Source organism: Chiloscyllium plagiosum, chromosome 25, assembly GCF_004010195.1.
Source record: "Chiloscyllium plagiosum isolate BGI_BamShark_2017 chromosome 25, ASM401019v2, whole genome shotgun sequence".
NCBI classification, from domain to species: domain Eukaryota; kingdom Metazoa; phylum Chordata; class Chondrichthyes; order Orectolobiformes; family Hemiscylliidae; genus Chiloscyllium; species Chiloscyllium plagiosum.
The window spans coordinates 42,188,840-42,207,800 of record NC_057734.1 but is presented as its reverse complement, the minus strand read 5'-3'; the positions used below and the strand labels follow the sequence as shown (position 1 = coordinate 42,207,800).

Below are 18,961 nucleotides of genomic sequence, written 5' to 3'. Positions count from 1 at the left end.
TCAGTCCTTGCCTTTCCAAATACATGTACATCCTGTCCCTCAGGATTCTCTCCAACATCTTGCCCACCACCGATGTCATGCTCACCGGTCTGTTGTTCCCTGCCTTTTCCATCCCAATTTGTATAATAATGGCACCACGTAAATCAGCCTCATGTCTTCCTGCATTATTCCTTCGGCTGTTGATGATAAGTACATGTCATCAAGATTCCCAGCACTTACTTCCCAAGCTTCCCACTGAGTTCTCGTGTACCCCTGATCAGTGCCCATGAAGTGCGTTGTGATTACACATCATTTGGTTCGTGTATGGAACGAACGTCCTGAGAAGTGATGGGTGTGGGTAAAGTTACAACGTTTAAAAGACATTTGATTAAGTGCAAGTATAAGGGAAGGTTTGGGAAAATATGATCCAAGCACATGCAAGTGGGACTGGCTTAGATTGAGATTATCATCCGCATGGACTGTATGGGCCGATAGGTCTGTTTACAAACACTCAGTGTAACTCTCTGACTCCAAGTGTGTTTGTATGTCCAAGCATGTATCTGCGCATTTCTGTCCGCACTTGTCTATTTGTGTGCGTTTATATGTATATCTGTGTGCCCCTCTGTGTGTATCTATCTCTCTGCACATGTTATGTGTCTATTTCTCTGAGTGTGTGTGTGTCTGTGTGCCTGTGACTGTCTGTGTGTTTGTGTGTGTGTGTGTGTGTTTGTTGATGATGCTGTGAGCTGCTGCCCTCCCTCTGTCCCTCGTAAACTGAATCTCTGATGATTTTTACCCTCCACTCCAAGCTGTACAGTGCTGGGGGGAGACGAGCAGAGACTGACAGCAAAATAAAGCTCAGCAGGTCTGGCAGCATCTGTGGACAGAAATGAAAGTTAACGTTTTAGGTCGAGTGACCCTTCCTCAGAACTCGTGTCAGGTGGATATTACATCACTGTAAGCACCATAGTGACTGCCAGACTCGTCCCACGCAGACACACACAGATATACACACACACACTGATACAGAGATTTAGAGAAACTCATTAATACGCAGAAACTAATACAGACATGGAATGTCTGTCGGTATTTCTCTTGCTCCAGGGTGACCTTGTCAGCATTTCACTTGCTTTGTCTGGTGGGTGTCAGTATTTAAGTCTGTCCTCAGGGAGTGTGTGAATAGTGCACTTCCTCACAATAGTGAGTGAATCGGTATTTCTGTGTGGTGTGTGACTGTAGGACAATTTCAAAATATGCAGATACTAAACCTGGAAGAATTATAATGTTTGTGATGGACAGTGTGGAACTCCAACAGGACAGTGACACATTGGTGTAGTTTTCAGGTTTATGGCAGATGAGGATTAATGCAGAGCAGTGTGAGGTGATGCACTTCGGTAGGAAGGACATTGAAATACAGTATAAAACAGGCTGTAAGGTTAGCAGTGGTGGACTCTCCCTCTTTATGGGCATTTAAGCGGGCATTGGATAGGTATATGGAGGATAGTGGGTTAGTATAGGTTAGGTGGGCTTGGATCGGCGCAACATCGAGGGCCGAAGGGCCTGTACTGCGCTGTATTGTTCTATTCTATGTTCTATGTACAAATGTCTTTTAAAACGTGTACCCACCTCTACCACCTCCTCAGGAATTTCATTCCACACACAGTGTAAAAAAAATGCCCTAGGTGGGCTTGGATCGGCGCAACATCGAGGGCCGAAGGGCCTGTACTGCGCTGTATTGTTCTATTCTATGTTCTATGTACAAATGTCTTTTAAAACGTGTACCCACCTCTACCACCTCCTCAGGAATTTCATTCCACACACAGTGTAAAAAAAATGCCCCTCATTTCTTTTTAAAATCTCTCCCCTCTCATCTTAAAGTGTGCCCCTAGTCTTGAAATCCCCTATCTTATAGGAAAGACAAATACCTTTAGCCCTATATACCTCCTCAAAAAGACTGAAACTATATGATGGAATGATACTTACACAAAAAGGACAAATTGAGAGCCCAGCACCATTGGAATAATGGAGGTCTGGAATTCTAGAAAGTAGGCATTAAACAATCTCGACTCACTTTTTGGAGATGCCAGTGCTGGACTGGGATATACAAAGTTAAAAATCGCACAACCCCAGGTTATAGTCCAACAGGTTTATTTGGAAGCACTAGCTTATGGAGCAGTGTTTCCAAATAAACCTGTTGGACTATAACCTGGGGTTGTGCGATTTTTGAATTTGTCGACTCACTTTGGCTGAAGTTTAAAACTTGGACTCGTAACTCTGAATATGCCAAAAGGGATGCGTGGTGTTTGCAGACCACTAAGCTCTTGGAGGTTTAACTGATGCTAAACAATTATATTAAATGTTTTTACAGGTCTTGGATACTTTCCTGACAAATTTTACCTTGAAGTAGGCGAGAGTGTGAAAGCCAACTCAGCATCTAGCTCAAAGTCCAACCTAAAAGACAAGAGAGAAAAGCTGGAAAAGAACAATCAAAAAAGTCGCTTAGCGTGTTTTCCTTTATTGGTCAGAGTATTAAGTATAGGAGTTGGGTGGTCATGTTGCAGCAACGCAGAACATTGGTTTGGCCACTTTTAGAATATTGTGTGCAATTCTGGTCTCCCTCCTATAGGATGGATATTGTGAAACTTGCAAGGGTTCAGAAAAGATTTACAAGGATGTTGCCAGGGTTGGAGGGTTTGAGCTATAAGGAGAGGCTGAATAAGCTGGAGCTGTTTTCCTTGGAGAGGAGGCTGAGGGGTGACATGAAAGTGGTTTATAAAATCATGAAGGGCATAGATAGTGTAAATAGACAAGGTCTTTTCCTTGGGTTGAGGGGCTACTTAACTAGACGCATAGGTTCAGGGGGAGGGGGGAAAGATTTAAAAGGGCCCTAAGGGGCAACTTTTTTATGCAAAGGGTGGTCCGTATATGGAATGAGCTGCCAGAAAAAGTGGCGGAGGCTGGTACAATTACAACATTTAAAAGGCAACTGGATGGGTATATGAATAGGAAGGGTTTGGAGGGAAATGGGCCGGGTGCTGGCAAATGGGACTTGATTAATTTAAGATTTATGGTCAGCATAGACAAGTTGGACTGAAGGGTCTGTTTCCATGATGTGCATCTCTATGATGTTCTGCATGCTGCAGACTGGATTGGCAGCAGAGAGAAAACCTGGAAAACAGGCTAAGCTTAGAACCAAAGAATCTCAGTAAAGCTTTGAATAGATGTCACTATTGCATGCTTACAATTGAAGAAATCTTGCCATAACTTTCCTCGGCAAAGGTCTTTACGACCCTAAATGGAACAGGTGGTTATTGGCAAGTGAAAGTAAATTAAAGCAGCAGTTTCCTAACAATTCAGAAGATGCAGGTGGTTGCACATGCCTTTTGGTGTTTCCACCCTTCCAGACGCTATGTAGATAGTGGAAGCTATTATGGATGATCAGCTAGTTAATGTGTGTAGAGACACAATGGCAGAATCCACCACAGGTTACAATCAGAATCTAGGGTGACTGTGCGACAATACTATGGCTTTAAGAGGCAAATTTGTCTTTTTTTTAAAAGAATGAAGAAAGGTTGAGGTTGTGCTAGGCAGTCTGCTCTGAAGGCAATAAAGTAAATAACTTGTGAGGACTTAGGATTTTTGTTTAAACTTGGAACAGTAGAAGCAGCCTAAATTAGTGAGGTGTCACACCCACAGAATCAGGATTTTTTTTAAAAAGTTCTAGCTTTCAGCAGTTGCTGGATGTGGAAACCTTTATTCCTCTCTCTGTTACAGCTAAAAATTGGTGATCTCTTCCTGCTGCTAGAGTTACATGCAACACAATCTATTTTCCTGAATTTACCTTTGCCAAGGGTGTGTTTATGGGATGTTACTATATTGGGACAGTTACTTCGCGGATTGTTAATGTATATTATTTTGTTAAGATTTAGATAGAGTTACAGTTAAGCCAATTCTTTTATTTTTATTTTGTCTGTATTTTAAATATAGGGTATGAATAAAACTTATTTTATTTCAAGTCTGGCAGTTTGACCAATCAAATTGCATATGGAACACAACCTTTACAATAAGAAAAAGTTAAGGTCTAGACTATCTTAATATGTCTTGAGGGGTTTTGGTCCAGTCCATGACAACTGCTAGGGAGAGAGGTCACCAATAAACCTGAAGCCAAAGAATAAAAAGATAGAATTGAAAATGCCTAACGTCAAGTTGGTCATTTCTGATAGAAAAAAATACTTCACCCAAATCATGATGAAATGACAGCCATAGCAGAAATGCACAGAGGAATAGAGCAACAACCTGGGCAAAGTTCTCATCTAATTTATCATCAGTGTGAACCTCTCCTCAAACTCACTGCTCAGGATGCGCTTTTTGGCATAGAGAAAGAAGCTACTTTCACTAGAATCTAACAAGTGACGACAATGTTAGTGCCAAGGTGCTACAATTCCAATGATGACAACGCCTTGCGGTGTGATGCAAACACAAGGGCAGGACTTGGAGCAACCCTCATGCAGCAAGCGCAACTAGTTGCACTTGCATCCATCCTATTAACACAATCTGAATGCCACTATACTCAGATTGAGAAACTGCCTGGTCAATGCTTTTGTTTTTAAACAACTTAGTCAATACCTGTTGGGGAGAGACAAAGTGACAGTGATGTCTAGCCACAACACAGTTAAAACATCTTCCTCAGACCACTTCTATTTGGTCCAATGCATCTGTAAAACATATTATTTTGTTTGCAAACATACCATTTAGATGTGACATCCACACAACTCTCAGTGCTTTCGGTACAGCTTATAGCAGCCATTAAATCCAGATCATTTAAACATGGAACATACAAGGGACAAGTGGAACCAAAATAATTAGAGTCAAATAATGGCAGCAAATAGCAAGGCAACAGTGAGCTTTAAGGGTTTGATTTCCAGGTGTAGTCTACTCTGAGAAAACTGGAGAAATTTAGCCAGCTTTCATTACTGACCTGAACTTGGAATGAACGAAATCTCTTATTCTGCATCAGACTAAATATAGCACACAGCTATCAAACTGATGTTTATAAGCATCAACCTCTCTCCCACCTTCTCTTTCCCAAGTGGGTTGACAGCCCTTTATGGTCCTTGATTTAATCTGGTCCTACAATAACAGATGCAGCATGCACTGTTAAATTCACCCATTTCACACTCAGAGCCAGACTGGATGCCAACCAAGACTATCAGCAGCAGCTCTTCTCCATTGATATAGGACAAGCAGTACTTTGCATTGATAGATCACAACAATGACAATGTGACTAACCAGAAATAACCGTTTTGATTATAATAAAAAGATACTGCAGATCTGTAAGAAAACCATTACAGAAGAGAGCATGGTTCAGATGTTGTGAATTCCTTCAGAAATTTCTCAAGAATTTCAGTCATTAGGTGTTTTAAAGACTGCACTGCATTTCTTAATTTGTGACATGATGGATTCAGAGCCAGCAATAAATTTTAAAAATCTGATATTTGTATTATTCATGCGCTGCACCAAATAGTAGGGGTATGTAGGTTTACAGCCTACAATCCTCTCCTGTTGAGCTACTAATCTCAGTTTTGTCACTGTAAGGTGAGAAAGGAGGGACCAAAATAGTAAGGCTACAAGAATTGGATTGTATTGAGCAGTAAATTAAAGCGCAAGGAAAACATGCCAATAGTGATTAGTCACAGGGATTTAACAAATTAAGGTTCATATCAAAAGCATTAGCCAGTCTTTCAGACACTGACTTCCAATAATTACTGTGTCGATGGCAGATTTCACGTAATCACAGATATTGCTTTATGTCTATTCTTAAATCATGGCACACTGCTTCCATTTCAGTGAAATGCACGCCTGTATCTCTACATTGGTACATCCATTTTGCAGAGCGAATGGGTACATAGCAGGGGTGTCAGTGCATGTTGGAAATAGAGTTACACCAAGCATGAAATAAACACCACCTGATTTTGAGACAGTTACAGGAGTAACCCAGCCCCTTCAATGTCAGTTTTGTTTCTGTGTGAGCCTATTTGCCATTTACAGAGAGCAGCAGAAAGCAGTGATCACTGATAACATGCCTGTACATTCAATGACTCAGCCATTTTATACCCTGCAACTTAATTGAGTAGTCCTGCTTCCATGGTAACAGCAAATACAACAGTCCATCTGTGTTGAGAATTCAAGTCTTCTTAATCCCTTCCAAATAAATATTCTACACAATGCTAAAAGCAGGTTTCTTCAAATTGAAATGCTTCGTACAATGTTAGCACAATATTCTACAATCTCAATTTATTCTCTTCATAATCACTATTTCAAAAGCAAGTCCCTTGCCAACACAAATTCGAAAGTTTGCTGATGCACAAAAACATACTCATTAACAAGCCCCATCCCCAGTGTTCAACCTCTACAATTCCAGGTATATCACTGTGCCTTGGCCAAGAACTGTCCTGCTTAACACTCGGTCAATAATTGCATCCCCAAATATGGTCAGAGGTATGCACCTCTTCCAGTCACCACATACCCACAAGATCTTAATAGAACAGTCAGAATGTTATATTCGTAATGAAGGAAATTTAACCTCATGTCAGAAATTGATGGAGCAGCTTAAACTTCTGCTTACATCTATCACAAGGCACAACTTACCCTGGTGAGTTGTTCTAGGAGGCGTTGGTTCTGTTCAGAGAGTTCCCTTAACGCTCTTACTTTCTCCTTGTTTGCCTCACGTAACTGGACTTGATGCCTTTCTAATTCATCTTGAAGCTGCTTCAGATCACTCTCCAGCTCAGCAACACGGCCTTCCCACTCTCCCTCACGGTTCTCGAATCGTCTTCGCAATTCGTGCTTCTCTTGTTCCAGATGCTGGCGGGAGAAAGCAAATCACATTACCTCTGACAGCAGAAAAACATCAGCTTTCTTTAAAAATACAAAAGAGGATTTTATACAAAACAAACTTGGAACTTAAACTGGAAAAATATATACCAGGTGTAACTTGTACACTAGGTTTTAGTGACAACTCAAACTTGAGGTTAGCGAAGAAAAAAACAATTTATTTCTTATTGAGTGCTGTGTCCCACTGTTTAGTTATATTAGTCAATGATCAAAATAAACTCCTTCATTATTTCTTGTTTGGTACAAGCTACCTTCAAATATTGATTTGAAGATTTTGTTGAGTCAGTTGGTTTGGTTTGGTCCAGAGATGGGAGCACTAGTTTTGCAAGTTGCTGGCAACTATTTAAGTTAGCTAATTAACTTGGCAGTGTGTTTCAGGAGCTGTCAATCTCCCTATATTAATCAGCTGATTACTAAAGGAAACAATATTTGTAAACTTTTGAAAATCTTGCAATAGCGAGCTAAATCATGACTTGAATTTATACAGTGTCCTCAATGTATTCAAGCGATCAACTTTATCAAAGGCTGAAGACAGGCTGAAAGCGTGAGGAGGAAAAAATTTATTTGTCGCTGTCGCATTAGGTGTCATGTGATTTTTGACAAGAGTCATTCTGTATTGTATTAGGGGTAGAATTCAGATTGTAATGATTCAATAATGGTATTCTGCGAAAAGATGAGCATGGATGCGAATGTCAGCAACATATTCAGGAACTTTCTGGATGAAAGAAAATTTGGAGATGGAGTGATAAGCTCAGACAGGGCACACAGAGAGATGGTAGATAAACCGAAGATAACTCCAAAGTAAGGGGTGTTGGTGGGGGGGTTAAGAAAGTGTAATGTTTAATTTGATATGAAGTTTCTCTTGAAGGAAGTGAGGGGAAAGGCTGAAACAGCTCTTCAAACAATCTTAACCCCAATGAGGAAGACATCCATCAGCTCCTCGCATGTTGGATTCAAGTGTGAAGGGGTTGAGAAGAGCAATTTAAGCTAACAGCATAAATTGGAGAATAGACAGGGTCAACTTAGCACCTCGATTGGTGTTAACACCTCTGAGCGTTCTGCGAGCAATAAAGCTGTTTCTGACCATTTACCAAACTATCTCTCTGTCCATCTGCCCCTTAAATTCTCACCCTACCTTAAACTTGCTAATCTCTCTTCACTTGTTCTTTATTAGTTAGTGTGCCACCATGACTGTTAACCTGAAAAGTGCATTGATTCATGCTTTCAATGCTCAAGTCAGTACTGAAGCTATTCACTGTCCCCAGTCTCAGCCAAGTGCACTAGTTTAGCCCCCATCGTTAGTCCTTAAAGGAGGTCTGAGAGTCAGAGCATCAAGAATACATGAAACAAAACTGACCCCAGTCGACAAGTAAATCAGGTTTAACTCCAACAAATATCACAAAGTTTCCCTGTTTGTTGTCAGATTCTCCATTTGCAGGATCAGTTTCTGAGTTAAGCTAAAGAAAAGTGCTCCTCTTTCCTGTGGCAAATCAGTCTACCATCTCTGAGCACTGATTGCAATAAAACTATTTCTGATCACTTTCAAGGGCTCCCTTACCATTTTCATCTATCTGTCTTCTAATCATGTGAGCCTCAACATCTTCGGGGAAAGGAAACGGTTGTTTTTCACATCCCAAACTCCCCACCAACTGTTTCAAACTCCCATCTGCACTTAGCTGTCTGTTTGTCCATCACAGTACCTCTGCCAATGTTAAGCTGCACAAATCATTTATAACTGCAATGGCAAAATCCTAGCTGGCGACAACAGTTTTTCAACTACCCATATGCTCAATCATCCCATCAACTCCACTTCTGATACGTTAGTTCCCATCTGTCTCACTCTGGCCACCCTGTTAAGGTCCTCATCGCTCCTTCCTAAATGAAAGAGAATGCAATCTTGAATGGATGTAGCAGACATGAGCAGATGAGCCAATCATGCCACGTCTGGCTGGACCATGCAAAACACTATTCAGTCACGTTCTTGAATGCCACTATTCAGTCACGTTCTTGAATGGTCAGAAACAGCTTTATTGCTCACAGAACGCTCAGAGGTGTTAACACCAATCGAGGTGCTAAGGTTACAGAGTTGGATGGAGAATTCCTTTGAATAGAATTAAATGAAGGCAGTAAAGTGAGTGAAGATGGACAACATTATAGTTGAAAGTACTGACAAGTAGTTGATCATAGGCTCAGAGAAGAAATCTTAGTGCAAACCTTCCAGAGAAGAGATACAGAAAGGGCTGCCAGACATATTTCAGACATATGATAGGATTTGCAACTGGATACAGCTGATCTGGAGAAATTTTGGATGTTTGTGAAACAATTCATCTATTCACAATGGTGGCTAATATCACAGGTCTCTGCTCGACCTAGGTTTTGAGTGTATGCTGCGATAGATTGCTTCTTCACCACAGCATATAATTCAGTTAACACATGGTAAAATAAATGATTGTAGTCAAAGTGAAAATAATTATTTGAAAATTACCATATACTGTTGAATCTTCAAGCACTAAACACACCACCATTTTCAGACAAAATTGTTCAAGGGCTCAGAAGAAGAGACAAAACATGTGGCAAACTATGTGAGAATGTAAAGATCAAACATGCCCAGGAGCACCTCACAATATGACACCCACACAATGCAGAGAAACTTTGTCAATATCCCAAAATCATAAGTCTCCCTCTCCCTTCCCCTTTTTCATTTTACACATCCTGTGAGCTCATTTTTGAATAGAATTAAAAAATACTTACACCACAAGTGAGTCGCAAAAATTAATCATATTGTCTGAGCAAATTCTTCCGTTTTTGAAAAATGAAACTGACTACCCAAATTCCCATCTGGGGATTTCCACTATAGTAGTCAGACAGGAATAGGGCAAGTGCTTCAATCCACGACATTATGTACCCGGAGCTCTATTTATTGTATAGACCTTCATGAAATTGTGTGAATACCCTTTCTCAGCACCTGCCCAAAAATATATGCAGCTGGAGAGTGATGGATACAACTAAAATTGGATTCATTTGCTATTATTGTTCAATAATGGCTTATCACATCAAGGGTAGATCAGTCGCCACTTTATAAAAAATGTCGCTAATGATTGAATAAATTCACAATGTAATAAAGATTCTGCTACCTGATACACCTTCTCCAACTATGACAGTAAATGTGAAAGAACCATACTTGATATTAGTCCAATGGAGAAACAAAGAGAAAAGGAAATTTATGAACACATCTCAAATATGACCTCAACTGATTTTATACCCAGAATACAAATGCAGAGTAAGCAGTATTTCTATCTATTTTGAGAGAGATAACTCACTGCAAACCACAATATTCCTATTCTTTTAGCAAGATAGGGATCACCCAATGTAAGGCAAACAACATCCATTCCTGTTGAGCACTAAAACATGCACTCATTCAGTATCTGAGTAGTTGCATCATTTGTATATCTAGGCCAGAGTTTAGAAGGTTGCTTTGCAGTAGCTTTGCTTCGTTGATCATACCAAGAATTAACATTCCTCCCAATTCCTTGTCACATCTCCAATGCAAATCTGCACTCCCCTTTGTTTTACAACTGGGATACAGGATTAGTTTAGAAGAACATCATAGTCGGTACAGACGTGGGCTGAAGGGCTATTCTGTTCTACGTCACTTCCAATCCCTAATGTCAGCGTAAGCCACATTAAAAGACTACTACAAGCAGCAAAGACAGCAAAAATAAACTTGCATTTCTGGTAATAAAAATTTCATTTCAACAACTTGTAAGCTAAATTGGGTTGATTTTGTAATATGCTGCAACATAACTACAAATGCAAGGAATGGTAGAAATAGGCTGAGTGATCTACATCAATTTTTAATCCTGCCTGTTCTACTGAAATCAGTGCTGTGGAGGAAGGGTGATATTTATTTATTAGTCCAAAAATGATTGTGTCATTGGAGTCTAAATTAAATTAGTCAGATTAAGTTAAGTTATCAGTTAACTACATAAGACAAATAATCAATCCTAAAAGAGTTGAAGTTTTAATCAGGGACAGAGGTCACGAACTGAAATGGCAGAAGTGCAGAAAGGTCAGATATGGGGAAACAGTAAAACAGTTCGATAAATAAAATCAGCAAACTGTAAAAATGAGGATTTAATATAAATTGAAGCTTTTTTTTGAGAAAAGTTGGAAATCTTAATAAAAGGCCTGAACCCCATTATATTGGATCCACAAATGCTCAAACATGAACAATTAGGTACACAAATCAATAGCAATATGATTATCTCAAGATTAGGCTTTGAAGGTCTAAATATGATAGGATCAGCATTTCCATCGTTTTCAGATTCCAGAAAGGACGTATGAGCTGTTGATGTTAATTTGAATACATCAGGATGCATGGGACAGAATGTGCAAAACTCTATATGCAGAACTTAGGAGAAACAAGCAAGAAATGCTCAAAGGAGTAATGATATCAAAGGCAAATTAATAATAAAAATTAAAAAGATATCTGCGTATAAACAAGTGCTTTAGTTCACAATCCGATATTAAATCAGTCTAATCATTTTCAGCAGCAACACGTCACTCCCTGTATCGTCATCAGTGACTTGGTAATTTATTCATTGCTTCTTGGCGTGGGTGGGTGAATGTTTAGTGAGGGCCTAAGAAAAGGTTGTGACATTGAACAATGCAAAAGAAAATTCTTGAATTTCACAAAAATTACACAGCAAAATCAACCCTTGCTGCCGGCTCAGTGTGACTCCAACACAGCATTCTGCCAATGCATGATTTCTAACCATCTTCCCCATATGTAACTGTACAGCACTCTGCCAGTACAGGAGAATCTGAACCATAACAATCCTCACTGTGCAAACCACCACATAATAGGATTATCAACACAATTTACACATGCAAGGTCTTTCAATAATAACATAGAATAGAGCAGCACACGGCAACCTTGACCAAAGAGATACATCCAATCTTAGAAACAATTTAATCATTAGAGAACTCTTAGAATAATTTATTTTCCAGGGAATATAATCATCCAAGCGGTGTGAATGAACCTCACAACTTACAGTTACTGTGGCAGCTGCTGCTTTCTCTTATACCAAGTAGGCAGGACTCAAGGTAATAGATGCCATAATGAAGAGAAACAACAATACTATTTTTAAAACTCTGCCTTTTGCCCTTCTTTGATACTCTCCTGTAACTATGATCCAATACAATGTGAACATGAACTATCTGTAATATCTTGCAGCAATCATCAATGGAATTTAAACTCTCTCAGTTTTCAGTTACCAGGAATGCCAGTCAGGTCAAACGACTTGCCATGCTGATCCAATCGAAAGGGACACAATCTGATGAATCATTCAAATTCCTTTCAGTTAATTGGGTAGTTGGAACTTTCTAACAAAGGAAATAAATCATCCTATTTCTGAATCTTCTGAAGGAAGTCAAATCTACAAACCCTAATTTGCTCCACAATAATGACAGAATATAATTCTCCATTTTGGAATACTTCGTTTCACAACCTTGTTTGCGTCGGCCCAGATTATTTTCAAGATCTTTGCCATTGCTTGAGAAACTTCCATACATTGAACCTGATGGAGAGTCATAGAGACGTACAGCATGGAAACAAACCCTTCGGTCCAACCCGTCCATGCTGACTAGATATCCCAACCCAATCTAGTCCCACCTGCCAGCACCCGACCCATATTCCTCCAACCCTTTCTATTCATATACCCATCCAAATGCCTCTTAAATGTTGCAATTGTACCAGCCTCCGCCACTTCTTCTGGCAGCTCATTCTTCTCTTTACCACCCGTTGCACTTTCTTATGTGTTTGTATTCCCTCTCTCCGTCTTCTTCATCTGCATCTCCAATAATAATTGCAATGACCTTATGCACTTCAGCATCACTAGATGGAGGACATGTGAACAATGGCCTCTGAAGCTTCCCTTCCTTCTGCTAACCCAATGGGTCAACCTACCTCTAAAATAAGAAATAGGAAAGTAGACCAACTACTTTCTAAATTTTCTCCTCTATTTAATAAATCAAAACTGATCTCCTTCCTCAACAAGTAAGTTTGCAGGTGACACAAAGATTGTGGGAACTGTGATTACTGAGGAGAATTGCTAGAGGATTTCGAAAATAAAACAAGACGTTTTGCACAGTGATAGTGTAACATCTGAAGAACAGTAAGGAAGGCATTATTTCAGCATTTTTATGCATGGAAAGATACTGTCGGTACAAAGAACTTTGCTTTGTTTTATGTTACTTTTGTTTGCATAGATACATATGATGCATTTCCGGAAAAATTTAGATACACTGCAGGATTGAGGATTCCAACTATCAAGATGAAATGTATCTTTGCACGGTGTGGCCCTGAGATTCTGCTGAAAATACACATGTGTAGAGTATCAAGCCCTTAAAATGGCTTTTGGACATTCAAAAACAATTTGTACAGCAGTGCACCATGAGTTTGAGCCCCCCCAAAAATATTAGGGATCTAATAGCCTTTCTCCCATCTCTGGCTTTCAAAAGGCTCACTGGCAGCATTTTCAATAGGTTGTGGGTTCAAATCCCATTTCCACAAAAATCAAATAATTAATCTGGAATCCAGCAGAATACATAAAAGTACTCAAGTATCAGAGGTTTAGTATTTAAATGACACACTGAACTGAGGATGCACTTCCTATATCAAATGAGGGTAAAAGGTTCCATGGCTCTATTCAGGAAAGGCAGGACAGAACTTCCAGAGAACTGGTCAAGATTTATGCTTCACCCATCATCATGAAAACAGATGATCTGGTCACTGAACTGAGGGAACTCAAATGTGCATAAATTGGCTGCCACATTCAACTCAGAATATTAATCTTTTAATTCAATCATTTCACACAAGTTCCTAATAATGGCCAGCTCCAACAAATCTAGGGTGTTCCAATGGACGGCATGGTGGCTCAGTAGTCAGCACTGCAGCCTCACAGCTCCAGGAACCCCGGTATAATTCCAATCTTGGGTGACTGTTTGTGTAGAGTTTGCACATTCTCCCCATGTCGGCGTGGGTTTCCTCCGGGTGCTCCGGTTTCCTGTCACAGTTCATAGATGTGGAGGTTAGGTGGATTAGCTATGGGAAATGCAAGGTTACAGGGATAAGGTAGGTGGGGTGGGTCTCGGTGGGATGCTCTTCAATGGTGAGGTGTGACTGGATGGGCCAAATGGATTCTATGATTGACCACAAGAACAGGTTAGAGACTAGAAATTTTGCAGCAAATAATTTACTGTACCTACTGCTGACCTAAAACCTGACTACCATCTAAAAGACTGAAGTCAGGAATGTGATGGAAAACTCACCATTTGCCTGGATGAGTGCAGCTCCAAAAAAAAACTCAATAAGCTCAACACTATCCAGGGCAAAGTTACCCATGAGTGGCTACTCAGGTGCCACCTTTAACATTAATTCCCTTCACCAATACATAGAGACAACAGGAGTACCATCTGTAAGATGCACAGCAGCAAGGCTCCTTAGACACCATCTCCCAAATCCATGATCTCCACTACCTTCAACACCTAGAAGAACAAGGACAGATGATGCTTGGAAAAAGCATCACTTTGAATTTTCCCTCCAAGCCACACTCCTACCTGAATTGGAACTACATAACTATTCCTTCATTGTTGTTGGATTAAACTCCTGGAACTCCCTTCCAAACAGCACTATTGGTAGACCGACACAAGATGCCCTGTTCATTCCCACTTTCTCAATGGCAATTAGAGTCGAGTAAAAAAATGCCAGTTCCATTTTCCACCATGGAAGAATTAAAAAGAAAATCCTAAAGTTTTTTTTGAGAGAATTTATTTTCCTTTTTCTGTAACACTTTCTCAAAGACCAAATGGATCTATAACATTCAGACTCTAACCTCACAAGCAAAGAAGGTTTTGTAGAGCTTAGAGGAAAAAATATGGAGGAAGTTAAAACCTTTGCTTCCTCTTTTCCATGCTCAACAATGGAAAATAAACAAGGGCATCATTCAAATGTCCTTCCCATAGTCTTGCTCATATCTCAGCCAACTAGATGTCAAATGAACAGTACATACAGTATATTTCAGTCTGAATGTGTATTGTGCATATTAAGCCAAGTTTATCTCAGTACATTGTGAGCAGTATGAACTGTATTTCATCATCTTACAGAGATCTATGTGAACAGTACACCATTATATGCAGCTATATGTGCTATCCTCTGCAGGTATTTTGTTCAGCAAGTTCAGACAACATTTCATACATATTTACATGGGCTATTTCTTCCATATTCCCACAGTCCAACTGTGGAGTGTAACAGCCTCCAATGTTTATGTGGTCTCCTTCAACCTTCAGCAGTTCAACCCTCAAATCTCTGTTCCTCTAAATGAATGGCAAGTGTATTGGGTCTGCATGAGCATCACTTGCAAAATTTGAATTATGGCTCTCTGGCAAAGAACGACATTTCTTACAAAACTTACCATCTTGTCACTGTATCTATGTAAATACTACATTTTACGTATGGGTATTGAAATGAACAGTGAACAGTGTTGAGAATGGAAAAGAAGCAAGGTGATTAATTTTCTCCCCATTTTGTCTCCTAGTTGATAAAGCCTTCGCTGCTTATGAGGTTGGAATATGGACCTCAGAGAGCCATATCCCAGCTTTCAGCTTTAAGAACCAAACACATCCAACATTTTTCATTCCTCTAGGCTTAATTTTTAGATCTTAATGAGGAAATAATTGAGTTAGGAAAATTCATTGCTTAATTGTCACTAGTTGTTCTAGTCTTAGACACACCTGATTGGAATACAAAAAGGATTCCATACTCTTTTTAAGTCAATCTTGCTCCTACCTGAACACAAGTCAAGCAAAATACACACCAGCAAAGCCTTTAACTTGTGTGAATGTACAAGCTCAAGCCCTAACATTCCCTGGCACGGGAACATGTTCAGGAGATACAGCTAACCTGCCAGGGGAACGTATAAATGGTAATTGCCACCCCTCCAGATATATCTACACAAAAACAGCAGCCACAGGTTCCTTAGCTCCGATGATCCTTGTGGACTAAGGGGACAGAAGAAGATTGTTCTCGGAATCTTGACCCTTAGGTTGCATGAGACTTGGACTCCATTGCTGTATTTGTGCCTCTTCTGAGCTGTAGCTCAGGAAAATGAGACTGCTATTGAGATGAAAATGACATTCCCTTTAGAATTTGAATGCTTCTATTTATTCTCGTCAATAATATCCCCATCTCTTTTTAACTATATAGAAAATGGAAAAGCATGTCAATCCAGCAAATAACTGAGCTCTTCTTTTTCCTTTATTTTGTGACTGTGGAGTAGTTGCACTCAGCAAAGGAAGATTGGTCCTGCAGAGAAAACACCGAGGTAGATTAGTAGCAATAGAGGTCCTAGCCATTCTTTTGACACCATGATAAATTAAATGACTATTTTTTTCTATGTCTCATCAACCCGGAGTTAACAATAAAACATGGTTGTTGTCGGTGTGTTGTCATAGCCGTATCAGACCAAAGGGGTGCTCTCAGAGAGAAGTGACTGGTGATGATTTAACCTGAGGGCCACTAGACATCAGGCGAGGGGAGAGGTTGAGAAAGGTGGGAATTGAACTCATGCTGTTGGTATCACATTGCTCTGTAAACTAACCATCCAGCCAACTCAGCTAAACCGATCCTCAATAAAACATGAAGTTCGTTCCCTCTCCCTCTCCCTCTGACAGTTTTAGGTTTCATTTGTGCATCACATCTTTCAAGCGTGTACCTTTTTCTTTTACTGGTCTCAAGACTGTTGCTGGGATCTCCATTTCCATCAAAATTCTTTCCATCATGTTGGGAAACAAACCAAAGGCACCCATTTCAGCATCCTCCAAGAACTCTGTACTCCCACTGTGACCACATTAATCTGCCTGAATTACACAAGATTCATCCAGAGATGTGGAACCATGAAACTGTTAACACCAAACTTCTCCAATCTAATAAATCAACACACCAGGATTTCCTTCGACAAACATTAGCTCACGTCCGAGGCTAAGGTCATCATCTGCACCTGCACACTGTGCCGCATTCCCACTCCCTCCTGTTTTAACATTTTGTTTTGCTGTGCCTCAATGAATTTGAAGAAACTTCTTCAACCCGTTAGTTATCTTCATAACTTATCTCAGTTACCTAATCCACATGTGCATTCCAAGCTACACCCTCAGATCTTCCTACTCCAGTACAACCCTTGTTCCATGCTGGCAACAACTCATTTAGTCATCAGCTCCCTGTCCTCTGGAATATATTCCCTAAATCTCTCCACGTCACCATCCTCCATGCTTTCCAATATTTCCAAGAACCTCCCAAGCTCTCTTTTACCCCTTCTGCTTTTTTGCTCTGATGTCTGTAGTAACATTCTGTTCCATGTATGTTTTAGAAAGACAAGTTGCTATATTTGGTCACAAAGAGGAATATACTCTATGCATCCTTTTGTATGCTGGTCTCTGTTCTGCATTAACTCCAGGAAAGAGGGCTTGCTTAAAACTAAACAGCCAAATATCATCATGCTTTTCAAACACACTAAATGCAGACTGCAGAGATGGAGGGGTGGGGAGGGGAAGAAAAGGAGGAGGAAGATGACACGTTAGTCCATTTTCATTACATAGTATATTCATAAGCTTCCTCTCTCAAAACAAAGTTGACACTTTTCTGAACAGTGAACTTTCTATTGCATATTCTAAGTGTCTCATCTGCAACAGGAAGAGATACATTTGTCTGGAGCTGTGCAGTGAAGAGAGACATGCATTTAGCTTATCTGAGACAGACAAATGCAATTTACTGGGATCCTATACAATATTCATGATGAAGTTTGACTGTATCATCACAACCACTGTAAACTGATTCAGAGAAGAAACTGCTCTTTCCACACATCCAGGAGGCTGGAAGAACACAGCAAGCCAGCCATCATCAGGAGGTGGAGAAATCGATGTTTTAGGTATACCCAAAACGTTGACTTCTCCACCTCCTGATGCTGCCTGGCTTGCTGTGTTCTTCCAGTCTCATGCTTGTCTACTTTGGATTCCAGCATCTACAGTATTTTTTTTTGTCTCTTTCCAGCAGTAAGTTGTCGTAAAGTTACAGATCAGCCTTAGAATCATCAGCAGTCCAGTCTAAAGCACTTTAAAAGTTCCAGTTTGGAAAGGTCACAAGTCATTAATCAATTCACTGTTCCAAAGCAGATTGATCCTAAGATCGATCCCATGCCTAAAGGTGCAAGACACCTAACAAGGCTGTTGCATTAAGTTTAAGAGTAGCAAATTACAACATAATAGCTACTATTAAAGTCTGGCACCAAAATATGCACTGCCCAGAACATTCAATGTAATTTACATGATATTATTAGTGATATTACAATATTTCCAGATTTGAATGTTCTGGCAGTGTTTTTCAATTTTCAATCTGAATGCATGTAGTGTGATCGAGGAAGAATGTAACAACATCAGCTCATAAATACAGTGTTGTAATGCCGAATCAGAAGACACAGCTTAAAAATACGGGGTAGACCATTTAGGACAGAGATGAGGAGAAACTTCTTCACCCAGAGAGTGGCTGTGTGGAATGCTGTGCCCCAGAGGGCAGTGGAGGCCCAGTCTCTGGATTCATTTAAGAAAGCATTGGATAGAGCTCTCAAAGATAGTGGAATCAAGGGTTATGGAGATAAGGCAGGGAAGAGGATACTGATAAGAAATGATCAGCCATGATCATATTGAATGGCGGTGCAGGCTCGAAGGGCTGATTGGCCTACTCCTGCACCTATTGTCTATTGTAATTGTGGCAGATAGTGATGACATACATTAATATAGCATGGCATAAATCGGCATGATAATTTGGGTACAAAGTTATGAAATGGGGAACACCACAATGAAGGGAAGTGGAAAGGGGTCAGCTGGGATGAAATGGAATAGCATGACTGGCTGAGGTGGAATAGAGCTTACAGGAGAGGAATACCATGAACTATAAATCTGTTAATAAGCTTAAAGAAATACAAATAAATAATAACGAGGAGAAAGAGGGCAACATGGGGTTAGCTGAAGGCAGGTT

General features: G+C 40.1%; 1 protein-coding gene across 4 annotated transcripts in view; it reads right to left on the bottom strand.

Moving 5' to 3' along the window:
• bicdl1 (BICD family like cargo adaptor 1) overlaps positions 1–18,961 on the bottom strand; it is an 86,538-nt gene that overhangs the window by 64,649 nt on the left and 2,928 nt on the right. For all 4 annotated transcript variants that reach the window (XR_006315418.1, XM_043715977.1, XM_043715978.1 and 1 more), the window contains exon 2: positions 6,628–6,843. Coding sequence is in view for 3 of the 4 variants with exons in the window: in XM_043715977.1 (XP_043571912.1) it covers positions 6,628–6,843 (216 nt within the window). In the remaining variant the exon portion in view is untranslated. The remainder of the gene's footprint in view (positions 1–6,627; positions 6,844–18,961) is intronic.